This window comes from Asterias rubens, chromosome 14 (assembly GCF_902459465.1).
Source record: "Asterias rubens chromosome 14, eAstRub1.3, whole genome shotgun sequence".
Taxonomy (NCBI): domain Eukaryota; kingdom Metazoa; phylum Echinodermata; class Asteroidea; order Forcipulatida; family Asteriidae; genus Asterias; species Asterias rubens.
The window spans coordinates 4,347,899-4,375,762 of NC_047075.1; the positions used below are offsets into that span (position 1 = coordinate 4,347,899).

At 38.4% G+C, this 27,864-nt stretch overlaps 1 protein-coding gene across 1 annotated transcript in view; it reads right to left on the reverse strand.

The window, feature by feature from the left end:
* LOC117299312 (G-protein coupled receptor GRL101-like) overlaps positions 1 to 27,864 on the reverse strand; it is a 49,935-nt gene that overhangs the window by 17,109 nt on the left and 4,962 nt on the right. Inside the window, exons 5-6 of the mRNA XM_033782824.1 lie at positions 26,723 to 26,830; positions 24,444 to 24,563 (exon numbers count right to left, since the gene is read on the reverse strand). Coding sequence (XP_033638715.1) covers positions 24,444 to 24,563; positions 26,723 to 26,830 — 228 coding nt within the window. The remainder of the gene's footprint in view (positions 1 to 24,443; positions 24,564 to 26,722; positions 26,831 to 27,864) is intronic.

The following is a 27,864-nucleotide window of genomic DNA, read 5'->3' on the forward strand; positions in this document are numbered from 1 at the left end:
CTTGTCACAAGAAGTTGCGTGCGTTTAAATGCTTGATTCCAAGACCTCTAGTTCTAAATCTGAGGTCTCAACCAAATTCATGGAAAAATACTTCTTTCTCAAAAACTATGGCACTTCAGAGGGAGCTGTTTCTCACAATGTTTTATACCATCAACCTCTCCCCATTAATCGTCACCAAGTAAGGTTTTATGCTAATCATTTTTTAAGTAATTACCAATAGTATCCACTGCCTTTAAACTGTATAATATAATGTTATTTCGCCAATTATGAAGGTATGAATCTTGCGGCATTCCGTGGAGAGAGTGGTCGTTCTTACATCGTAGATGCCTACTGTCCTCATCTTGGAGCTAATCTTGGGATGGGAGGTAAAGTAGAAGGTGACTGCATTGCTTGCCCATTCCACGGGTGGACGTTTAGAGGAGACAATGGCAAATGCGTCAAAATTCACTACGCGGAAAAAGGTACGGTTCCTTGTTATTGTTGTCGTGTTAATGTTATTATTATCAACATTATTATTTATATATATTTTGTTCATAATTTTCTGAACAATTATTTTTAATATGTTGTACTTTTTTTTTTTTTTTTTTTTTTTTTCAAATTATGTTATATTTTACTTTATTTTGATTGTTATTATAAACCATTTATTTCCATTTAATGAAAATGTATTTGTTTTTGTGGGGGGGGGGGGGGTCTGTGCTCTATCATGCAGACATCGAAATTCAATTTAATCGTCTAGACTTTTCCCATACCAATTTCACGTTGGCGATCTGGTGGTATAATTATGTGCAGCTTCAACCTGAAAACCTCACTGTTTGATTAAAGAGATACAAACGTCTCTCACACATACTACATACTGACAATCTGCAAGGGTTCAATCTACTTATTCAGAAGAAAAATTAAATTTACAACCTGATTTCGCTTTCACGGCGTCCGAATTTGCTTAGGTAAACAAAATCAATATATTCTTATTCTGAAGAGAAACAACAAATTGTACCTGAACTTCTTTTTCGCAGTGCCCGAATTTGCTAAGGTTAAAGGCAGTGGACACTATTGGTAATTACTCAAAATAATTGTTAGCATAAAACCTTACTTGGTAGCGAGTAATGGGGAGAGGTTGATAGTATAAAACATTGTGAGGAACGGCTCCCTCTGAAACGACGTAGTGTTCGAGAAAAGAGTAATTTTTCACGAATTTGATTTCAAGACCTCGGATTTAGAACTTGAGGTCTCGAAATCAAGCATCTGAAAGCACACAACTTTGTGTGACAAGGATGTTTTTTCTTTCATTAATATCTCGCAACTTCGACGACCATTGAGCTCAAATTTTTACATGTTTGTTATTTTATGCATATGTTGAGATACACCAAGTGAAAAGACATGGTCTTTGACAATTACCAATAGTGTCCAGTGTCTTTAAAGTCAATCTAAACTTATTTAGGAGAAAACTAAATTTACAACTTAAGTTCTCTTTGACTTGTACCTGAACTTTTTTTTCGAACTGTGCCCGAAGTTGCTAGGGTTAAGGTCAATCTATATTTATTCAAAATAAGAAAACAAATACAATTTAATTGTAACTGAACTTCTCTATTGAAGTGACCGGATTTCCTAGGGTAAACAAGATCAATCTATAGTTATTGAAAATAAAAATGAATTGAGAAGTCAAAATCTCTTTTACAGCGCCTGAATTCGGTAATGTAAACAAGATCAATGGATTCAGAAGAAATACAACTTTGTATCTGAGCTTCTTTCTTACAGTGCCCGATTTTGCAAAGGTAAAGACACATCGATCTCTGGAGATCAATCATTTGATCATGCTCTGGTACCACGCTGAGGGAGATGAGCCTTCCTGGTTTCCCCCTGAGTTCGAGGAAGTCAAGAGTGGTCAATTTATTTACCAAGGATTCTGCGTTGCCTTCTTTGACTGTCATATACAGGTTATTGTTTTCAACTATTGACAAAGGTTTACCCACCCCTACCCCGAGAAAATTAAAAATCGAAGACACTAATAATACTCAAAAGATTTCAGTACAATGGATAAGTTAACAGTAAAGCTTCGTAAAGTTGGCGATGTAATGCTTTCTGCTCTACCAGCCAGGCTTCTGATGGATGATACCCAAGCCTACATCCGTATGGACTGTAAAGGGGGTAACCCTGTTTCAGCCTTAGGAGTGGGTGGCAATGCCCCTTGGAAAAATAGTAGATTGTAGCCCACACCATGAAGTAGCCTTCATGCCTTTGTGGTGGCGACTTGCATTGACAAAAGGAATTGATTAAAAAAACATCTTCAAAACAAATATAACACTGCACAGGAATCCGTTTAAGAAACAGAGGTTAGAGGCAACTTGTCATAAATACATTATTTAATAAAAATAATAATAATAAGATTATCTTGCCATAATGTTTAGACAAGCTCGGTGTTTAATGATTTTAATTTAATGTGGCATTTTGTACTTTTATATGTTATTATCTACATTTTTAAAATTCATGCTTTTATTTTCTTTATTTTTGTAACATGTATGTTTTTTGTTGGAGGGGTCTGGGAGGGCAGACCGCTTTGATGACAGTTTTTAAAATGTTTGCCTTACCCTGGACGGCCCCTGCCAACAAAGAATTATGTCCGAAGATTTAAAATAAATAAAACAAATAAAATAAGAGGAAGAATAATAAGAAGAGCACTATTATAATGCGCCAGTATCCATCAAGTTTTAACGGAACTGGCACGGAACAAAATAACAACTAGGATACAATGATATAGAAGCATTTTAAAACAGCATATAAACAAATAATAATACAATAACAACATAACCTGAAACTAATGACAAAAGAACAACATATTTTGGAAACCTCTGATCAGAAACTAAATCTTCAAACTATTTGAATCTGTTGCAGGATGTTGTTGAGAACAACGGGGATACCATACACCTACCCTACTTACACACAACGTAAGTAATTCAATGTTATTTCTACACTTGTTGTTGCCGGTGCCAATGCCAACACAGTTACCACCACTGTTTAACGCCGCAATTGTCGCTGGCGCTGTCACCACCATTGCAGCGACGTCATCAACGACGTTGTTACTAACACCATTGCTGACGCCATTTCCTCCGCCATTGCCACATCAGTTGATGTCGTGGTTACCACTACCAGCGTCACTGACGATACCCCGCCTCTAACGCCGCCCTTGCCGTTTGCGCTGGTGTCACCGTTGCCACCGCCATTTACCGCAACGACACAAACGTCTTTCTTGCCGCAACTGCTGACGTCATTGCTGACGCCGTTTCCAACGCATCAAAGTGTTGCCCTCGCAGTTGCTGATATTGTCACCACCGCCGTTGTGGACCAAAGTTACCACGACTAACAACGCTGACACTGCTTAAAGGCAGTGGACACTATTGGTAATTACTCAAAACAATTATTAGCATAAAACCTTACTTGGTAACGAGTAATGGGGAGAGGTTGGTAGTATAAAACATTATGAGAAATGGCTCCCTCTGAAGTGGAGTAGTTTTCGAAAAAAAAGTAATTTTCCACGAATTTGATTTGGAGACCTCAAGCTTAGAACTTGAGGTCTCGAAATCAACCATCTACACGCACACAACTTCGTGTGACAAGGGTGTTTTTTCTTTCATTATTATCTCGCAACTTCGACGACCAATTGAGCTCAAATTTTCACAGGTTTGTTATTTCATGCATATGTTGACATACACCAAGTGATAAGACTGGGGTTTGACAATTACCAATAGTGTCCACTGTCTTTAAGTTTGTCTGCTTACAATTATTTTTAGTAGTTACCAATAATTTCCAGTGCCTTGAAGTGCTTTTATTGTTTATAGTTGGAAAAAAAAAATATGATTCTTTATTTAGAAAAGAACCATTGATAGGAGCGGAGGTTGAGTATACGTGGGAGGTTAACGCAGAACAGAAACACATCGTTGTAGCTCACACAAGAGGGAAAACAGCCGGAAATTTCAAATTTCATTCAGTTTCAGACCAGGTGAGAGAAGCTAAACACACTTTTATTGGTATTTAACAGTGTATTGTAAGAAGGTACCAAATGTCTTGTATTTGAGAAGGTACGAAGTGTCTTCGAAGGTACGAAGTGTTTTGTGAGAAGGTATGATGTGTCTTGTAGAGAAGTTACGAAGTGTCTTGAAAGAAGGTACGAAGTGTCTTGAAAGAAAGTATGAAGTGTCTTGTGAGGAGGTGCGAAGTGTCTCGTACAAAGATACGAAGTGTCTTGTGAGAAGGTACGAAGTGTCTTGTAAGAAGGTACCAAGTGTCTTGTGAGAAGGTACGAAGTGTCTTGTGAGAGGGTACGAAGTGTCTTGTGAGAAGGTACGAAGTGTCTTGTGAGAAGGTACGAAGTGTCTTGTGAGAAGGTACAAAGTGTTTTGTAAGAGGGTACGAAGTGTCTTGTAAGAAGGTATGAAGTGTCTTGCAAGAAGGTACGAAGTGTCTTGTTAGAAGGTACGAAGTGTCTTGTGAGAAGGTACGAAGTGTTTTGTGAGAAGGAACGAAGTGTCTCGTAAGAAGGGTCGAAGTGTCTTGTGAGATGGTACGAAGTGTATTGTGAGAATATAAGAAGTGACTTTTAAGAAGATATGAAGTGTCTTGTGAGAAGGTACGGAGTGTCTTGTGAGAAGGTACGAAGTGTCTTGTGAGAAGGTACGAAGCGTCTTGTGAGAAGGTACGAAGTGTCTTGTTAGAATGTATGAAGTGTCTTGTGAGAGGGTATGAAGTGTCTTGTGAGAAGGTATGAAGTGTTTGTAAGAAGGTACGAAGTGTCTTGTAAGAAGGTGCCAAGTGATAGTCAGTGTACGAAGTGTCTTGTAAGAATGTACAAGGTGTCTTGTGAGAAAGTATACGAAGCGTCCAGGTAACGAAGTTTTAAAAGTCACTTTGTATTTTGCAAAGGTACGAACTGTCAACACCTAGACGACGATCAAGTTTACTAATTAAATCACGCGGGGTAGGGGTAGGGTCAGGGTATGGGTTATTGTTAGGATTCGGGTAGGGGTTAGGGTTCGAGTCACAGTAAAGTGAACCATGCATGATTATTCACCATTCTAGTAAATTCTATAAATATTGTGTTACTCGTTTTGTTTCTTGTTTTACAACCAGATGTAGGGAGGCAGGTCTGCGGACCAAAGTAATTATTTTGCTTTTGTTTCTCCTAGCCCATCTGGAAGTATTTTCGTATTGTCAAGTATTGTTGAAATGGCTGAACAATTAATAATAATGATAATAATAACCATCCCATCCTACAGATAGGTCCGGGACTGACCTACCTCTACTTCCCCGGCCGACCTACACGAACACACATCATATTGTGTCATACTCCTGTAGGGCCAATGAGGATCCAGAGCATGGCCGTGGGTTACGCTGGTACAGGTATCAGGGAAAGATTTTGGGCGAAGTACGGTGTCAAGGCGACTATCCAAGTAGTAAGCATGTCTGTCTGTTTGTTATCTTACGTATATTAATACTAATAATAACAATTTAAATAATGATATATAAGTCTTATATAGAGCTCGTACGTATCTACCAAACAAGGTACTCAAGACGCCGAGTATATCTTTCAGAAATATAGGTTATTGAAGTTATGAATTCTGAGACCCAGTTATGAAGCAAGGTTAGCAAGGTGCTACGGCGCATACAGCAGCCACAGCCAGGAATCCTGGGGCGAACCCCGTCTCTTTTCGATAAGTGCACTGGGTTCTTTTACATGCGTTACACAACACATGGGACCAACGGCTCTACGTCCCCTCCGAAGGAAGAAGCAATGGTTAAGTGTCATTGCTTTTAAAAGGACTGAAGTGTAACGGCTTGAGGATACAATATTGTGCACGTACAAGGGCCACATTGTGGGTATTTATTGATTTTTATTTTGTTAAGGAACTCCAAATCATCTCTCTACTATAAGTATGGCTGTCAGTACAAATCGAGTCCGAATTTTCACAGCTTTGTTATTATGCTTATTTTATCTTTGGATTCACCGAGTGAGAATACTGTGGCCACATTTTTTAGAGCTGCTTAAGCAACAAAAAATTAAATGAGCAGAAATGAGTATGAAACCAGTCACAAATTTACATTTGACGTGGTACTGTGACTGCTAAGCTTATTCTAATGAGAAATTGTTGTTCTTATCTACATAATTGCGCTTAATAAGCAGCTCTATGAATGTTGGGACTGGGTAGAATTTTATGGAGTTCCTTAAACAAAAAAGGTGACATGGTAGTATGGCTGGTAACAGTATTCTGCTAAACATTGTGCTTAGCTTTTTTTTTTTTTGCTTATGCCCAAGCAGCTCTATGAAACTGCACCCTGGACTCGATGACAATAAATATTACCAAACATGTGTACAATGACTTTATTCTCCATCTTACAAGATTGTTTTGTCATGTTCCTCTTACAGGAAAGTGCTGACCATCCCGTCTGGGCCAACAAGATATATAAGAGCAAACCGATGCTGGTTAAGGAGGACCGTGATATACTCAAACACCGCAGATGGTTTGCACAGTTCTACTCGGAGAATAGTCCAAGATACTATCCAAAGACTTCACTGGATTGGTAGAAAACAGGTTAAAGGCAGTGGACACTAGTGGTAATTACTAAAAATAGTTATAAGCATAAAGCCTTTCTTGGTGACAAGTAATTGGGAGAGGTTGGTGGTATAAAACATTGTGAGAAACAGCTACCTCTGAAGTGCCATAGTTTTGGAGAAAGAAGTAATTTTCCACAAATTTGATTTCGAGACCTCACGTTTAGAACTTGAGGTCTCGAAATCAACCATCTAAACGCACACAACTTCGTGTGACAAGGGTGTTTTCTTCTTTCATTATTATCTCGCAACTTTGATGACCGATTGAGCTCAAATGTTCACAGGTTTGTTATTTTATGCATATGTTGAGATACACCAACTGTGAGTGTGAAGGCTAGTCTTTGACAATTACCAATAGTGTCCACTGCCTTTAACTTTGCATTTTGTTTTTGTTTTTTTTGTTGATTTAGCTGTTGCAAACTTACCAACCAAATGGACCAATGGTATAAATGCAAACAATAGTTAATGGCCTGACGTAAGCAGTCTTTCTGGAAGGCTAAATAAGTTCATTTAGCCTTCCAGAAAGACTCTGCTGGGGTCGAAAGTTTCAGGCCATTATCTTATTTTGGCATATATTTCTTTTCTTCAGATTTACAGCTTAAAATTCCATTATAGTCCGATTGCTATCGAAACCAGATTTTTTGACCAGGACCATGTTAACCTGTAAGTTGTGAAAAGATGCCCTATATTTTGATGAATCAATCTAATTTCTCTAGGCTATCATTTACACAATTTATTCCACTTGGTTGGAAGCTGAACCGAAGTTCCCGCACAAATGCAGCGTGGCGACGCTGTTGCTTTTACGTATCTGCATTTGATTGGTTGAATTAGGGGGCCCCGCCCAATGCAAAAGGATACCCCGGGAAAGCCCCCGGGGTAAATGTCCAAGGTCATAAAAAGACAGACTGGACAGGGTTTAGCAAGCCCACCCAACATGACAAAACTCGCCAAGGGGGCACCACAACAGGTGTCTGTGTCCAATGAATAATGTATTTTATCTGTGGGTGGTAAAATGAACGATCGCACAATTTTTGTCAAGTTTGAGTTTCCAGAGATAACCAAAACTACCCCCTTTTTATCTCTACCAAAGGTGCCTAGTGCCATTAATCTAATCAACCCGAAGCATTTTGATAAAATAAAGTGGTTGTCATTGTCCATGCCCTTCAATCAAGCCGTATCGGGTCAAAGAGTATTGCAGAACAAGATTTTGTTTACCCATAAAAAAAACTAGGCCGAGAAAAAGGTTTATCAGAAAGAATCTGAAAGCTCAAGCTACAAATTATCCACTTGAAATGTTTACTATATTTAATTAAATTCACCCAAAAAATACAATGTGTGATGTCTGGGAAACATTAGTGAGCAAATCGTCGCTACACTCCTAAAGCTGAAAAGTTGAATCCAACACTTGCATGAGTTCGGTGAGTGACTACTTTTTGAAAGTGTTGGATCCAGCGTTCTGTTGTTAAATCTAGCATTTTATTTTTTTGATCCAACGCAAAAAGAGTTAATTAAACTATTTAAGTGATAATTTCAACATTTCTCAACAAAAATCCTTTGATTTGTTGGATCAGCTTTTGAACGTTAAACTGACACTTAAATTGTTGACCGAATCTTTTAAAATGCTGGATTTAACATATAAATTGCTGGATTCAACACTTTCAAAGTGTAGTTACTCACCGAACTCATGCAAGTGTTGTATTCAACTATTTAGTTTTTAGAGTGAACTTCAATGTATGGCTCAATTTAAAATTTTGGTATTTTAAATTGAAAGTAAAAATAATCGTTTATAGGTTTAATCTGGAGAAAAACCGTGTCCAGTTTCGTCCGCCCCACACAATCCCTCCATGTTCACTCAAAACGCATGCTGGATTTAATATTGCAATAAAACTTAAGCTTCTATTCTTCTGTGTTGTCGTATGTGTTTTTAACTGCTACGATAATCAGTAGAAATTGCATTAGAGAAGCGCTTAATATGTTTTTGCGCAAACAAAAATTATCAAGCGAGGTTAGTACATATTAAATAGCGTGACTAAAGAAAATAAACTCATCACAATGTTGCTTTTCTGTTTCAAAAATTTGACTCCACAAATTGCGTACTGTGATAGTTAACAACATAAATGTTAACAATGCAATTTCGAGGCATTTTTGTGTGGATCGTCTTCATATTTAATCGTTTTAACCATGCATTTATTATAACAAACAGTCTCAAACGCTTTTCATAGACCAACCCACCTCGCCTTGTCTTAACAATGTAACAATCAAACTCAATTCAGCCTCCTTAAGGTTGTGAAACTTTTATTTTTGAAATAAACAAGTTGATAATGTTAATAAGATCCGAGGCAACGTGTCCCTTAAAGATATGAAACGCTTGATAAAAGGTATTTCATGATTCAATACGTACAAACATTATCTTAATGTAAGGTACTTAATTGGTTATATGTTTATTGTAAGTTGTTAAATGTTTTTTTTGTTATATCTGTAATTATGCTTTTTGTATTTGTTAAACGCTTGGAGGCCTTGCATATACGCTATGCCATATTTATGGCGCCAAACAACAAGAAGCCTGAATGGCGTTTTTTTTTTTTTTTTTTTTTTTTTTTTGTTAAGCGCACAGCCAATGCTGTTGCTATGTAGGGAACTTTCCTCCAATCAGAGGCGTTGACGTTGTGGCGCGGTCCGCTAGACCCAATGAACACTTGCCACACCGTTACCCTGTCTACTCAACATGACACTGTCTACTCAGGGATCGCGCTGTTAAAGCAAAGCTGCACTTTGGATACTTCTTTGTAAACAACACTGTAAAAGGATGAAAGCATGGTTCATATGTTCCATAAACCTGATTATGTTTTGTGTAAATAATCTTTGTAGTTCGACAGTTATAATATTGACGAGAATTTCGATATCCGAGGCATGTTCAATCTTAAGAAACTATGGGAGATCATCCTAAGTGTTGCTCATAATCTGCAAGACGGTTAACTTTTGATTGTATTAAACTCTGTCAAAAAATAAAAAAGGGAGTTCTGACAAATTAATGATGTCAGAATGAAAATGTTCGCATTGTTATTAATTTACTGTTGTGGAAGAGAGACGTTTTCAGTACACTTACAACAATGTTCAAAAATTGGGGGGAACATTATGCCATAATATTAATAAAATATTGTTTATGTACAGTCATAAAGTAGTTTTATGAAATTTTAAGTGACATTCATGGCCCATGCCCTCAAACAAATAAATCAGATTAAAGTTTTTTAACGACAGTTAGAACAGCAGAAGCTGCCAAGGCGAGCTGCCGAACGCCCCATAAAGAAACAAAGAGTAACAGGATGTCCATAGAGGTGGGGACATTATTAATAAGTATGTAGTCGACCATTGCTTACTTGGTTTGAACTGCGGGAAAGGGGCTCATCAGTAGGGGGAGCTGATTACTCTCTTAAAGACAGTGGACACTATTGGTAACCACACTGTCAAAGACAAGTCTTCTCACTTGGTGTATCTCAACATACATAACATAACAATCCTGTGAAAATTTGAACTCAATTGGTCATCGAAGTTGCGAGATAATAATGAAAGAAAACACCCTTGTCACACGAAGTTGTGTGCTTTCAGATGCTTGATTTCGAGACCTCAAATTCTAAACTTGAGGTATCGAAATCAAATTCGTGAAAAACTACTTCTTTCTCGAAAACTACGTCACATTTAATAGAGGGAGCCGTTTCTCACAATGTTTTATACTATAACACCACTCTTTACATTTGGAGTTGTCACTCATGGCTCTGTAAAAGGAGTTGTGGTTATTTCACTCTTTTAGAGGGGTTTCACTCCAGGACAGAGTGGAAAATCACACCAAAAGAGTGGAAGACCACTCGAAAAGAAATTTCCCTCATAAATGGCTCTTCAAAGAATGCCTTTTCACTCTTTTGCATTTAGAGAGTACGATGAAAAATGTGTTTTATAAATGGCTTCTATAACGTATTAGTGTAACCACTGATTGAATCGCAAAACTAACTATTATGCCTAGTATTGCAAATCTAGATATTTTGTTAGGCTGTTTGACACTGATTTATCCCCTTCCCTAAACCAGTTGTTGGTCCAATGAGAATCTGTTCAAGACCACGCTTAAATTAGATAACAAACATGCAACATTTTGTCTCTACATTTCCTTTTACACAAGTATGATTTTTCCACTCATTAAACACCAAAAGAGCCCACATCATCATAAGCTAAACCTTCCATGACATCACCCTATAATGCATACAGTCCCAGCCTGCATGACTTTATCTCTTTGTACTGAATGAGACACTAATTAAACAGCATCTCGTTTATTTGCAAAATAAAGTACAAACAACTTCAATGGAACATTAACACATACTGTTAGATCAATACATTAAGGATACACGAGGCTAGTTAAAAGACAATGAACAAAGGTGATATTACATATCAAACAACAAGGACATCAAAACATGATAAAAAGCTACTTTTTGCAAGAAAAACGTTAAACTTAAAACGAACGTAAAGGACAGTAACTGGAAAGATGAAATTTGATTGAAATCAAAACGGTCTTCATTGAGGACACACAGAGATTTGTATAATTTGCTAAACCTACTTGTTCTGAGTCTATTCCTCTCCCTTAGTAGAAATGATCTCTGCCACATACAACAAGACCTAAAACCCTCTTTGTGTCAAACAGAGAAACAAAGCCTTATAGTTGAACTTGAATTAGACCATAGAGCTATATATATTGACTAGCTCTATGAATTAGACCCACCACAGTTGTTCCATAGTGTCATACATATACACCAGAAAATCCATACATGCATTGGTTCAATTCAGTGCACATCACACACACACTCATTAAATTAGTCAGAGGTACATGTATACACATGTACATGTACCAGAAATGTAGGCTATAAGATAATATTTCCAGAAGAATATACTATACCCTGAAAATTTTTAAAGACAAGGAAGCTGTTTAATTTCCAGAGGGTAATACTGTTCTCGGAAAACTTTAAAATTGTTAAACAATTTCCATTTGCAAACTATGAATCCAACCACATTATGGCAAATAAACTGCAAATGATGGGGGGAAACAAATTATTGTGCATAACAAATCATCAAAAAGTCTAAATGCAGACGGCCGCACGGACGGACAGACGGACGGACGGACAAAATCGGTATTACATAGGCTCGCATTCTGCTAAAGCAGCTTGCCCAAATAAAACAACCTCTCAAACCAAGACCAAACCTGTAGCAAAACTGTACCACAAAGATAAAACAAGCTTATCGCCTCAAATTAACCATCCACTCAAAAGGTTGGCTTACTTTATCACGATGCATAAAGGTCAAAAGGGCGAGTCTGGGGCAAACTAGTGAGCTTTAAAGGAACACGTTGCCTTGGATCGGACGAGTTGGTCTATAAAAAGCATTTGTAACCGTTTGTTATAAAATATATATGGTTAGAAAGATGTTTTAAAAGTAGAATACAATGATCCACACAAATTTGCCTCGAAATTGCGTGGTTTTCCTTTTACTTTGCGAACTAACACGGTCGGCATTTATGGGGGTCAAAAATTTGACTCTCATAAATGGCGGACCGTGTTATCCGACGATGTAAAAGGAAAACCGTGCAATTTTGAGGCATGTCTGTGTAGATCATTGTATTCTACTTTTACAACATCTTTCTACCCATATGATTTTGATAACAAACGGTTACAAACGCTTTTTCAAAGACCAAGTCGACCGATCCAAGGCAACGTGTTCCTTTAACTTTTAGATATACGTATACAGAATTGATAATTCAATCATTATTTAATAGTCAAACGTTTAGGGCTGTACTTCCGTCCAGACCCTGGTAAGATATAGTTGTTTCAAAGTGACAATGGGGTATGGGTTTAAGACACTAGACACTATTGGTAAAAGTATTTTCAAATACCAGTCTCAAGGATATGCATACAATAACAAACCTGTATGCAGTTGGGCTCAGTTGGTCGTAGAAGTTGCGAGTGAATAATGGAAGAATCACTTCTTTTTTCGTACAAGTTATGTGCTTTTAGATGCCTAGAGTTCGAGACCTCAGCTGAGGTATCGAATTCAATTAAACTATTTTAGTGGGAAATTACTTCTTTCTCAACGCTCTCCATTGCCCGTTACAAAGGAGGTTTTTTATGAATAATTATTCTGAGTAATTACCAATAGTGTCAAGTGTCTTTAGAGGCAGTGGTAATTTTTTACTGAAAATAATAAATTAGCACAGAATGGTAGCGAGTAATGGGGAACTGTTGATAGTATAAAACATTGTGAGAAACGGCTCCCTCTGAAGTAACGTAGTTCTTCGAGAAAGAAGTAGTTTTTCCACGAATTTGATTTGAGACCTCAGAATTAGAATTTGAGGTCCTGAAATCAAGCATCTGAAAGCACACAACTTCGTGTGACAAGGGTGTTTTTCTTTCTTTTTAGTTGTCTAGTCGTAACTTCGACGACCAATTGATCTAAAAATGTTCACAGGTTTGTTATTGCATATGTTATCACCAAGTGAGAAGACTTGATAATTACCAATTGTGTCCAGTGTCTTTAAGGGCTATCAGTCATGTTTATGACCACAAAAACGGCATTACGCTGCAGCACACTGATCATGGCACGAGCCCATAGTGCACTAATAAAACAAACTTCATCAGGGCAATGGTCGGTACTGTTTTACAAACAAGACCGATCCTCTTGTATGATAGACTTGGCCTTGTATAAAGGTTTCGCAAAGACACTGCAACCTTTCAGGTCACAGATAAAAAGTTTGTTTTTACACATGTTGCATAAAAGGGGCGAGTCTATAGGGCTCATTATAGTGAGTAGCCTGAACATCTGAGGTCACACTTCGAGGCTCGTGAATAACGCCAGAACGTAGCCTCTATCCTAGGTCAATCCTCTATTTAAAAAGACAGGGACCCAGCCTTACACGTGAGAACATCGTTGCCTTTCAGAGCTGTGAGTTTCATTTCTGTTCAGAAACCGTATTTAGATTGTTGTAAAAATGGCGACGGTTCTTCCTTCCTTGATGCTGCTGATAGCTGCAGTGGTTGTGGCCATTGGTGTTTATGGCCCTACACAAATATATCAAGACTTTTTTACAACATTTAGGACTGCCACAGAAAGTCCTCTCGTTACGTCCTTACTCAACACAGTACTAGGTTACATCAACATCACTTCCCTGTTAGCGTTTCCTCTGCTCTCTGGTTCGATTTACGCAACACGACTTGCCTACAACTTCCTCTTCAATCCAATTGAGCACTATGGAAGCGAAGCAGAGACATCATACAACATCATTAAACCATCCCCGGGAAAGACCACAGAGGAACGCATGCGGGAGATGAAACAAAGGCGGGATATTGGGGATATCCCTCCCGTTTATCCCAATGGATGGTTCGTGGTGATCAGAAGTGACGAACTCAAGAAAGGAGAAACAAAATGTGTGAATGTTCTTGGTAAGTGAAAAACATAAAGCAAACTGTTTATTAGAAGCACCGTTAAGCCTTTTGTATTATAGATTATTCAACAACACGGTGTCTATGCTGTATGTTAATTTAACCAGTTATTAACTGTTTAATTTTGTTGTTGGAGTAGTTCAAAGCAGTGTGTATGGTAAACTGTCATGTCATCAATGTTTTAGTTCACCTTCGTAGAAAACGGGTGTCGGAAAACCATGGGAGAAGTTTATTGTACCTGTGGTAACATTTTGTTAAAACCGCAGAGACTTGGGAGAAAACTCCCCTGAGACAGCGGTTCAGTCTTTGTTGTAAAACGTCAGCAGGTGACCGACCTTGCCCTGGCCACTCAAACTTAAATAATGTTACTCAAGCGCTTTCTTCTAGGAGTCAAGGGGAATGCTTAGCTGCTAACTGGCAGTTTAATGCACCTTCGTTTGACAAAGTTCTTGACTTGATCAAAATGGATTAAGTGAGTGATATTAAACTTTTAGTGTGAAATTATGAGAAAAATAAACAATTGGGTGATGATGAGAAATACTTCACAATTTTTTCGAAAATGGCTTGTCAAGCAAAAGAAATTCAAGCAAAAGAGAAACGATTCCAAACATGTCGAGAAGAAACTCCCACGATGATTGCCAAACTGTACAACGTCGTCTTAATTGTTTCTCTTCCACTGTCATGATGGCGATGCATTTTTACTGTTACGTCAATGCATGTTTACTGTTTGAGAAGTCCTTTAAGGGTCCTATTTTTTAAAGTTTTTTTTGCTTTTACCAGTAATAGCTTTTGAATTATTGTCTAATTTTGTTTATGCGCTTGTATACATTTTGAGGAAAGCGCACAATAATACAAATCAAATGTATTATTGTTACTATTTCCTCGTTATGAAGGAATGAATCTTGCGGCATTCCGTGGAGAGAGTGGTCGTTCTTACATCGTAGATGCCTACTGTCCTCATCTTGGAGCTAATCTTGGGATGGGAGGTAAAGTAGAAGGTGACTGCATCGCTTGCCCATTCCATGGATGGACGTTCAGAGGAGACGATGGCAAATGCGTCAAAATTCACTACGCGGAAAAGGGTAAGTTCACCTGTTGTTTTATTTACCTTGTTAGAAAAATTGTTTTTAACAAAATCACAGAGATTTAGATTGCTACCTCACTAGTGAGAGACCTGTAAACTATGGTACGGTATATTTTTCCCAGTATCATCTTTACAACAGATATAGTTCCATGTTTTATACAGTTGCTATTTCAATATGCTGTTGTCTTTGTCTATGTATGTTTGTTCTTATTCAAATGAGTTTACGGGTCCCTATTTTGCGGGCCTGTGCGTGCCTGTTCGTGAATTCCCTTTTGCACTACAATGTGTTTTTGTATGTGTGCAATAAATCCTAATAATATATATGGGTTTCTTATTACGTGCCCATTTACCCGTCACTCAGTGACACGCCTGGCGCTGCAATATACAAATATTACATGGTTTGAGGGTGACTATTCGATATTAGCTCCCCGAGGTATTTAAAGTTGACAAACTAGTTCCCGAGGCGAAGCCGGGGGAACTAGTTTGTCAACTTCCAATACCGAGGGGAGCTCATCGACTAGTCACCCGAAATAAACCATGTTGTATTTGTTTTACTATACTTCATACATATTCAGTTACCGGAACATAAGTTTTGAGCAAGAGAAAATGATTACTGTAAAACTAATGCACATGATAAGTTTGTTCATGTGTTGGATGTCGCTTAGAGAGCGCAGTTCGTGCGTATAATTATACAAAACAGTGCCACGATCAATAGCGCCCGGGATAACGTCGCGCAATGGTAGTGCGCATGACAAGTAGAATAGCTGTTTTCTCAAAAAGTAAAGCATTTCATGGAATAACATTTCAAGAGAAGTCTTTCACCATTGCCTTCTGTAAACCCTGTAAGGTATTTGTAAATCTGTGAACTTTTTTTTATGAATCGAAAGGGTCCAATGGCTTTAAAGGCTTGTGAATAACGCCAGAGACCGGCCTCGGACTGCGTGCACACTTATTTTTGACCTACCCTCATTTCACATCCGCAGTCAAATTCTATGGCGGACGTGACAGGACTGTTTGGAAAGCCGATTCCGGCACGTTTATCCAATGATATCGTTGTATCCAATGGAATCACTGGATCTGAAGAGACCAAGTCTAGAACAACAAGACACGCAGCTATTCTTAGATAAACTTAGCGATGAATACCCGTGTCGGTGCAAAGCCCCTACTTTCAGTGAGTAAAATCATATCTGCCACAGAAATACAGTCCGACGGCAATCCAACCAAAAAGTGACGACGAACAACCTGTCCTTGGATAATTTTTACAAAAGAAGACCCTAACCAAACCAGGTTCATCATTGCCATGGAGTCATTTTTCCCTTCACACTAAACTTCCCGGCCCAGGCAGCCAAGCTTGAATATATTCAGTAAGAATGGTTGCATTCGGGTCCATTATGAGGAAGTAATACTTATAAAGGATCGCAACTGCATGGGCGATTAAGAACAGTCTATACTTTTCAGAAGAAGAAAAACAACCAAATAATAATATACAACTCAATTTCATTTTACAGTGCCAGCATTTGCAAAGGTTAAGACACATCGATCTCTGGAGATCAATCATCTGATCATGCTCTGGTTCCACGCTGAGGGAGATGAGCCTTCCTGGTTTCCCCCTGAGTTCGAGGAAGTCAAGAGTGGTCAATATATCTACCAAGGATTCAGCGCCGTCTTCTATGACTGCCATATACAGGTTTATTTTTTTAATTATTGTCATAATCATCCAGGCACGATAAACATTGAGGCTTGACCGAGTCAATGGGGAAAATCCCATGTAACAGTGGGCCAGTCTATGTTGTAAAATAAATCAGCAGGTGATTGACCTTGCTTTGGCCACGTAAACTTAAAGTATGTCTTTCAAACGTATTTAATACTTAGAGAAAATTGGATTTAAATTCGCACCAAGAACCATCGTCTGAAAAAAAAGATGTTTGACACGATGAAAACGGAATTAGTGAGTAAGATTATACTTGTGTGAATTGGAGACAATGGCTTATGAGAAGTACGTGATTTTACCGACCCCATCACAAAGCTGTTTGCCCCCGATGTGAATCTTTTAAGGACCTCTATCTAGTCAGAAATTAAAACCTTTTACCAATTGGAATAGCTCTTTAATCTTGCAGCATGTTGCTGAGAATCATGCTGATAAAGCACACTTTAATGTCTTACACGCATCGTAAGTATATACATTTTTCTTGTACACTTCACCACAGCGTCTTCATTGATATTATCTTTATGTATTTGTCATTTACAACTGCTAGAGGACAGTTATATTATGTTTTAGTATAAAATAAAGGCACCAGGCGTGGATTTCACAAAGAGTTAGGACTAGTCTTATCTCGAGTTGGGACCAGTTACTCGTTCTAACTTAGGACTATCCATGCAATTTGTATATCTCCTAGGACTAGTCCTAAGTTAGGACTAGTCCTAACTCTTTGTGAAATCGACCCCAGACGCTTTTGGTAATGGCATTACATGATCTTCGTAAGGTCGTAGTGTTGTGTGAACACGATGTTTAATCTCTGATCGATGGCCAACTGTTGCCAACAGTGATATTTACAAGTTCTTTTCAGATATTGTTAAAAGTGAAGCAAACTTTGAATAACTAAGTATTGCATACAAAGAAGCAACCATGCATGCGGCTGTTAAATCACTGGTGGCAGTGATCATTGTTCATTGATGCTGGGACGTTCTAACTCCTCTCATGGTCTTTTCTCTACAGTTATTACGTGTGAAAACCCAGTGGGTACAATACGTATGGTTACACATGTGTTGAAATTCTAAACACTGTTTGCGTTCGTTCGATTAGCTTCCGTCCCTGTGACGACCCATCCTCTCGTGGTGACGTCATGCACCTCGGGCCAGCCCCAAGTGACCATCTCCACAAGCATGGAACTTGGGGCTGACCCGGGTGACGTGAAAGCTATTCTTACGTACCGGTGGCAGACCGGGGTCGACCCGGGGAAGCTAATCGAACGCACCCAAGTCGGTTCCCTTGTGGTTTCTTGACGTATGTTTTTCTTCAGAAAAGACCCGTTAATAGGTGTTGACTTTAACCTGAAGTGTGAGATTAGCGAGGAACGTAAACACGTAAATGTTGCCTCCATGACAGCGGTGGGGAAAAACATACAAGGGGGAGTGCATAAGTGGATGCTAGAACAGGTGAGTGAGGCAATCAACTAATGAACAATAATTTCCCTTTTTTCAAAGCATTTGGGTATTTTTTGCAACACAAACATAATGTCATAGATTAACACTTACTCATTTTGAAGATAATGATAGTAGAAAGCTTCCCTGGAAATATTACTTGCTGAGGTGCTGTAGTTTTTGAGAAATGAGTAAAACAATGTCACCAAAAATATATATTTCGTCTCAGGAATCAGTGAGACGAATAATTATTTAGCATGTTAACCGGTTATGGTATGTTATAGGAAAAGACCATAACTGCTTTTTTACATGCTAAAACTGATACTAAAATAATTTTTGTGACATTGTGTGTTACTCATTTCTGAAATACTACAGCACCTCAGTAAGTAATATTTTAAGTTAAGCTTTCTGCTATCATTATCTTCAAACTGTTTAAGTTTCATGTAAATCTGTGGACATTGTGTACCAAGTAACTATACCATTCCACTCCTCAAAACAGACTCACAAGTAATTAGACATTGCGGTATATTGTTTTAAAATACTTTCTATCTGAGTAAGTATAGCAAAGGGTATAAAAAGGTCATTTCTCGGAAAGCTTGCAATATGAGTACCGGTGCCTTCATTTCATTTACCAATAATCTCTACCACTTAATCTTAGATCTTGTCTTTGACCACAAAATTAAAATCTCTCTCTCAAAAACTTATCTTATGTCACAGGTAGCTGTGTGTCTGTTTTCATTCGTTTAGTTTTTGACTATTACTGCGCAATGAACTCCCAACTGCGTAGATATGTGCGCATTATAAGTCTTTTTGTTGCTAGTCCCCTTGACACTTAATTGTTAATGCTAATACGGAGGTTGCGCATGCAAACGGATACGGTTAGTGCGACGGACACGTCATCATTATGACGTCATACGCTACTCGCTATATCCGCTATACGTGCAGACGACACTGATTTCCTGCTTGCAACGAGTAATAAGTATGTTACGGATAGCTAAACGTATGCGTATGCGTATCCGTTCGCCCGCGAAACGTCCCTTATATTAACCAGTTCACCGCGAAAACTACACGGTTCAGCTCCACCCTACATACACAATCTCTTGACACCTCGTACAACTAGACCAGCCGTCGATTTCACAAAGAGTTAGGACTCGTCTTATCTCGAGTTAGGAAAAGTAACTCGTCATAACTTAGGATTAATCTTAAGGTCTGCATGCTACAGTGCAGGGTTGGGACTCGTCCTAAGTCCTAAGATTAGTCTTAAGTTAGGAAGAGTTTTGTGAAATCGACGGCAGGTCTAAGATCTATCAGCAATACGCTCCATGTTCCTCGAACTTGCCTGGCCAGTTACGGGGAAAGGGCTTACTTAAACCATCCAACATAGCACCAAGACTCTGGAATTCACTTCAGGAATACCTCAGACAAATACACAACATCGCTCTCTTCCACCAGAAACTCAAAACTCTTGCCAACATCTTGACAAAACTTGACCGGCGCCTTTGAATGTTTTTCTTTTTCAGTAAAGTGCGCCTTATAAATGCTGTAGTTTATCATCATTATTATTATTATTATTTTATTTTTCACAATTTAAGTGCAATCTGTTCATATAGATCGGGCCAGGATTGAGTTACTTCTTTGACGAAACACGACGAGAACATTTTCTAGTGAGCAATACTCCGGTGGGACCGATGCGACAAAGGACTATGGCTGTGGGTTATTCCGGTACAGGAATCATTAACAGAATCACAACAAAGATTGCTATCAAGAAATTCTTACAAGTAGTAAGTCAAAATTGTTTAGTTATTCGTCAAAATGTAAAGGAACATTAATTGACGGAATTGGTTTTGCGAATTGAACAGTTGGTGGCAGTGTAAGCATCTTATGTAATCCACCATAATTATACGCATAAACTGCCCGGCCATTGCTTACGATATTTTCCTTCCTGCACATTCTTTTTGATGACAGGTTTTTTTTACTTTTGCCCTTCCCTGAGCAATCCAAATATACACACGAACCGTGTTCCTTTACGGTGGTGTTGTCATTAACCTGTTAAAAGGCACTGGATACCTTTGGTAATAAATTGTCAAAGACCAGTTTTCTCACTTGCCGTATCTCAACTATGCATAAACTGTGAAAATTTTGACTCAATGGTTCGTTCAAGTTGCAAGAAAAATGATGACAGAAAAAAAAACACTCTTGTTAAACAAAATAGTGTGCTTTCATGTAGGAATAAAGGGCTTCTGGCCACAAGTCTTTTATCTTTTTTTTTAAATCTTTTTTCATTTTAGTGAGAAATTACCCCGTTACGTTACTTCAGAGGGAGTCGTTTTTCACAATGTTTTATACTATCAACAGATCTTCGTTGCTCGTTACCGAGTAAGGTTTTACGCTTACTGGCCTCCCTGGTTGTGTTGTCAAAGACCAGTACTCTTACTTGATGTATCCCAACATAATATGCACGTCGAGACTAATCTGTGACAATTGGGACTTAATTGGTAATCGAAGTTGCAAGCAATTATGGAAAGAAAAAACACCATTGTTGCACAACCTAGTTTGCTTTCAGATGCTTAAAGAGGGTGTTTTCGGATTTAAATGTTATTAAATTCTTTAGAGGGGTCCCTATCAACAGCTTTCCTTTAATCGTAAGTAACTGTTCATGCTAAAATACATTTTGAGATTACCAACAGTGTGTAGTGCCTTTAAAACAATCTTAAATGTCTATGTTTGGTTATATGATGAATGTAAAAACCCAACAATGTAAACTACATTGAGCCGTCGAGCTACCCTTAACCCACCCAAGTGTGAAGTCAAAAGTCCAACATGTCATAGTCCCGACCCTGGATAGGTTTGGGTACTTTTTGTAACACATAACACAACGTCAAAACAATTACTTTAAACTTACATAGTTTGAAAATAATAATAATAATAATAAGGCCAGAAGTCTTTCATTATTTAAGTGAGAAATTATCTCTGTCTCAAAAAACGACGTTACTTCAGAGGGAGTCGTTTCTCACCATGTTAAAAACTATCAACAGCTCTCCGTTGCTCATTACCAAGTAAGGTTATATGCTAATAATTATTTTGAGTAATTAGCAATAGTGTCCACTGCCTTTAAACAACTATTTTATCCTAATTCTCTGATAGGCAAGTGCTGACGTTCTGGTCTGGGCAAACAAAACATACAGGCCTACGCCGCTTTTCGTGAAAGAGGATCAACTTATAAAGGAACACCGAAGATGGTTTGCTCAGTTCTACTCAAAGAATAGCCCCAGATACAATCCCAATGCTTCATTAGAATGGTAGAATGGTCTGCCACAAACTATATAGTCTTGCAATTACATTACAACATTCAAACTTCAGTTAAAGACACCTGTTCTGTTAAAGGGCTGGGTACTTTTTACACATTGTCCACAGATTTACATTAATTTAAACAGTTTGAAGAATGATAATAATAGAAAGCTTTTCTTAAAGCATTAATTATTTAAAGACCATTTTGGGTAAAATATCTTGGTGGCCTAGAATGTCCTATATCGGCCTCTTTTCACATTTTCATCCCGTTTTTTTAAAGGCAAACCAGCTAATCTCTGTGGTATTGCTTTTCTCAATGAATCTCCTGAATAGTGCTTAAACAGTCCATATTTTCCAAAACGGGAAACTTCCTTCATTGTACTAATTTTTTCAGTGGAATTACTGGCTAAATTTGCTTCAAAAATTGTAGTAATTAGACTCTGCACTCTCCATGCTTTTGCACACGTCACATGACACACATCCCAGAAAATTATTTGGGAAACACTTATGAATGTGTGTGTCCTGCATGTATGTGTGTGTCGTGCATGTTGGCCCCAATTAATGTTTCACATTGTTATTGTATTGTGAAGATGTTTACTGATGAAAGATAAATGACATCGGGCTATCGCTAAAAGGGGACACTAAAGTTGTTTTATCAAAGCTTAAATAACCCATTGTTAGCTGTTAACAATGGTGTATATTATAGTCGTATCTACCGTACAATGTACTGTCGTCTGAAGTACTTGACATAGAGCTACAAACTCGTTTCTCATCTGTTATTTTTCTGATTAAATAGTCTGGGACACACAACAAAGTGTCCACAGCAATACATTAAACTTAAATAGTTTAAAGGAAGTGAAGTTTTATTGAACTTGAATTGAGGATACATTATATTTTATTCCTCCATGATTAAACTTATACAGTTTAAAAGAAGTGGGATGCAGACTTAATGTCAGATGTAGTCGTATATAGCGCACGTATATACCAAACAAGGTACTCAAGCTGGTGCCGAGTCAAAAATATAGGTTATTGCACTGATGAATTATGGGACCCAGTTATGTAGCACCTCCTAAAGGTTTACAAGGTGTTACGGCGCATACAGCAGGCAACCAGAAACACCGGGGAAAACCCCCTTCTCCACTCAATAAGTGCACTGCCATGTGTTCTTTTACATGCGTTACACAACAAATGGGACCAACGACTTTACGTCCCAACCAAAGGACGAAGCAATGGTTAAAAGGCAGTGGACACTATTGGTAATTAGCATAAAACCTTTCTTGGTGACGAGTAATAGGGAGAGGTTGATGGTATAAAACATTGTGAGAAACGGCACCCTCTGAAGTGCCATAGTTTTCGAGAAAGAAGTAATTTTCCACGAATTTGATTTCGAGACCTCAGGTTTAGAACTTGAGGTCTCGAATCAACCATCTAAACGCACACACCTTCGTGTGACAAGGGTGTTTTTTTTCTTTCATTCATATCTCGCAAGTTCGATGACCGATTGAGCTCAAATTTCCACATGTTCATTATTTTATGCATATGTTGAGATACACCAACTGTGAAGGCTAGTCTTTGACAATTACCAATAGTGTCCACGGCCTTTAAGTAATTTGCTTAAGCACACAAGTGTCACGGCTGGGGATTCGAACCCACACTCCGCTGATCAGAAACACCAGAGTTTGTATTCGTTGCTCTTAACCGCTCGTTCACGCCACTTCTTGTTACCAAATGACTTTTTTGTAGGTTGCTGTGTAATGGAGATCAGTTAACATTTCTTGTACTGAATTAATCACTTATGATAATTAAAATTCCGTTTTGAAGTTAAACATTATTATGTGTTTGTTTGTCTGTTTGTTTGTTTGTTTGTTTGTTTGTTTGTTTGTTTGTTTGTTTGTTTGTTTGTTTCATTTAATATTTTTGAATTTTCTAGCACAAAGATGACGTTACCATTGCGTTAGTGCTCACGTTCCGACAAACACTCATCAAGGTAGAAAATAAAGAAGTAACCTGCCCTAGTCGTTTGAGAGGTGAGGGAGGACGAATATTATTCTACTGAAAAAGAGGAGAATTAAAAAAACTCTACAAATGCAAAATGTGACCTCTCATAAACACGTCTATTGCAACCAGAAAAAAACCCACCAGTATTCTTACTTTTCACGAGCGATTTGCAAAGATTACAGTCAAGATCATATAATCACCATGTATCCAAGCCTTTAAACACGTCGCTATGCAGCGCAGTACAACCATGAGCAAAGTTCGATCAAGGGACTAAAGTTGAATAATTATTGGCGACCATTGGGCGATTTTGCCTGATACCCAGGATGTATTTCATGCATAGCTAACCATGATGGAACATTGACAATGGTTGCTGATCGAACTTGTTCCCAGGTGTACCACCGCGGCAGTGTCAGCTGACACCAAGAGTTCAAGATCTGTGAGGAGTTGCTGTACTGTGGGAACCAGTTAGCCTGAAAATCTGACGTCACACTCTGAGACTCGTGAATCGCCGGAGAGTGACCTCGAGCCTAGGTCGATCCTCTCCATATTGACCTTTCACCTAAATTAATTTAACACACAGTCGAATCCTACACCAACATTACATGCAAGTACAAGTATTGTACATTATATACAGCACGGCAAGGCATGTTTTGATTGGTCCGAGTAGATGTTTGTCAGCTGCACTCACGATCACCTCGCGGACCAATCAAAGTACATCATTAAAGCAACGTCGCTGCACGTTCATTCATGACATCATTGTTTCCAATGACATCACTGACTCTGATAAGCAGGAATCATGGGCCCAGTCTAGGGACCAGTCTAATTTAACTACTGAGATAATTAGAAGCATGTTACTCACCACATCCAAACTCGTCTTCCATACCATCGCACCTTGAAAAACCATCACAAATATAGTCAGAAGGAATGCAGTGTTCCCCATCAGGACACATGTAGTAATTGATGTACGAACAATCAGAGTCTGTGGAAACAAGCACAATTCTACTTTTTGATATTGTCAAAGACCAGTCTTCTCCCTTGGTGTATTTCAACATTATGCATGAAATAACTTTGAAAATTTGAGCTCAATTGGTCGTCGAAGTTGCGAGATAATAATGAAAGAAACCAAACCCTTGTCACACGAAGTTGGGTGCTTTCAGATGCTTGATTTCGATACCTCAAATTCTAAATGTGAGGTCTCGAAATCAAATTCGTGGAAAATTACTTCTTTCTCAAAAACTACGTCACCTAAGAGGGAGCTGTTTCTCACAATAATTTGTAGCTCCCACCCATTACTAGTTATATCACGTAAGGTTTTATGATAATAATTATTTCGAGTAATTACCAATAGTGTGATGAGGCATGACAGAGGTTATTCTCAACCTATTTTTCATCGAAAAAAATATTCAGATCTGATAAATCACCTAGGCAACGAAGACGATTGCCTCCATGCCTCCTGGCCATTACCTTGATGCCCGTAAAATGATCCAGTAGAAATATAAGATTACCTCATAGGATGCACTTAACCGAGGAGAAAACGCATTTGTGCCCTTGCCCTTTCAAAAAACGTAGCATCAGCCCTGAATATTAGTATCAAAGTTAACGAAATCTCGGGATCAACCTCGGCTGCCAATGGTCAGATGTTTAGCTTTATGTGAACACAAAATACTCTCTGAAAGGAACACGTTGCCTTGGATCGGACGAGTTTGTCTATGAAAAGCGTTTGTAACCGTTTGTTACGAAATGCACATGGTTGGAAAGATTTTTTTAAAGTAGAACACAATAATCCACACAAATATGCCTTGTATTGCGTGGTTTTCCTTTTACCTCGTCGACAACACGGTCGGCCATTTATGGGAGTCAAAATTTTGACTTCCATAAATGGCCGACCGTGTTAATTCGCAAAGCAAAAGGAAAACCGCGCAATTTCAAGGCATATTTGTGTGAATCATTGTATTCAACTTTTCAAACATCTTTCCAACCATGTGCATTTCATAACAAACGATTACCAACGCTTTTTATAGACCAACTCGTCCGATCCTAAGTCAACGTAAGAGTGGTAATTCACTCGTGTTGTCTTCCGTCGTACCACTCTTGCAAATAGCCATATTTATGGCGAACAACCCTTTTTGATGAGTTTGAATGGTGACTTATATAGTCGTCATGTGAATAGCTTTGAAGCATCATAACCATAACAACACCCTATGCAACAGCCGTCTTCGCTGCAGCCATCACTCTTACAGGGCTTTATCTCAACACAATGAAAATAATACCAAAGTTAATATCACTTGAGGGCGCCCTGTAAAATAACAATCTTGCGAGTGTTATTTTTGCTTGTATTGTGGCATGATACGTAGAGGCAGTAATAGGAGGTCACACTTTGTCAACGTTACAGCCAATGAACAAAGGGTGGTCTTGGCCCATTCTTATGGCTCTCTTCACCTTTGCCAAGTATACTCTGCGATTACGGAAGCAGAGAATTATGCGCAAACATCAAGCGTAATTCACAGAATAGCCTGGAATGTTTTGTTGTGCATGCTTACTTTAGGTTTACTACGCGGTCTTTCTTTACAAAGTAAAGTGCAGAAAATAAGAGTTAGCTTGTGATATGCAAATAATGGTTATTGCAAGCGCAGAATTTTGTGGTGAGCAAGCAGAGTCATTACATCGGGTCCTGGATGGAAGACTGGGGAAAAACGATAAGTCTTCGGTCTTCATCTGATACTTACCATCTACATGTTAACAAAGAATCCAACAAATAAGTCTAGAATGGAATAAACTTTATACCTGTTCACATCGGAGATTCTTCTTCCATATAAACATTCAAATCACTTCAAAACCTGTTTTTTCGGTTTCTGTCTAGCTTCTGTTCATGTTCTAGGTTTCTGTGAGGCGCTGTGATCTCGTTAAAATGCGCTATATAAATACACAGAAAATACTAAATAATTTCCCGATTTTTCTGTCATCATCTCCCTTAATCCATTTCCCCTTTTTTCGATAAATGGAGATGTTTTTGTTAGTACTTGACTATGCCTCTAAAGAAGGTCCGTATTGGATCGAAAGGTAAGACAATCTACCCTTATTACTCAATTGAATACTCATTAATATTAATATTTTTTTAGATATTAATAATGGTCTTACCGCATCCATATTCATCCTCTTTGACGAAGCAGTCAGGGATGCCATCACACAATGCAGAGCCAGGCAAACACTTCTGGTTGTAGCATTGAAACTCGCCTGGATCACATTCTATATCAAAGAAGAAAAAGATACCATCGAGGTTATCAATCAAGAGGTATTCGAAGCCTGAACATCTGACGTCACACTTCGATAATTCCTCAAATTAATGCCCAATCAATCGTGCTCATAAAATCTCAACCTCGTGCCAATGACCCAACTTCCCTGTGACCGCGTAGCCTACACTTTAATTGTCGTATCGTTCCCCAATGCAACCCTAAACGTTTTACAGGGTGTCTCAAAAAAGGGTAATCCGACTGTCAAGGGGTTTTATGGCCAGCAGAAACAATGTCTGAAGGCCAGAATGAAATGGGTTCAAAAGTGAACCAGCTACATTTTTGCACCACACCTTCAAGACAGTGGTCTTTTGATGCATGACTCTGGAATATAACCCAAAGTATCATTGGAAAGCACAAGGCTTCGGCTTTAAGATGATGTCATGCTTTCTGCTGGTAAACATAATATTCTGGCCATAAAAACCCTTTACAAGAGGATAATTTTAGAGACACCCTGGAGCATTGTATTCACTCAGAGAAGTGCAATCAAATGTGTTTACACATCGTTATTATTCTCAAGAATTGATTTAACATGTTCGTGTCCACTTAGTACATGTATACAAGCCATGTGTAAGTGATCAATCAAGAGATAGCCACGTTTAATTGTAAAGAAGTATACAAAAGCCACTAAAGCCCGATCCATCTTAATGGAACACGTTGCCTTGGATCGGTCGAGTTGGTCTTTGAAAAGCGTTCTGTAATCCATTTGTTTTTAAATGCATATGGGTAGAAAGATTATGTAAAAGTAGAATACAATGATCTACACAAAACATGCCTCGAAATTGCGTGGTTTTCTTTTTACCTCGTCGACTAACACGGTCGGCCATTTATGGAAGTCACATTTTTGACTCGTTTTCCTTTAAAGGATTTGGGTACTTTTTCAAAATGTCCATAGATTTACATTAAACTTACAGGGTTTGAAGATAATGATAGTGGAAAGCTTCCCTTCAAGTATTACTTACTGAGGTGCTGTAGTTTTTGAGAAATGGG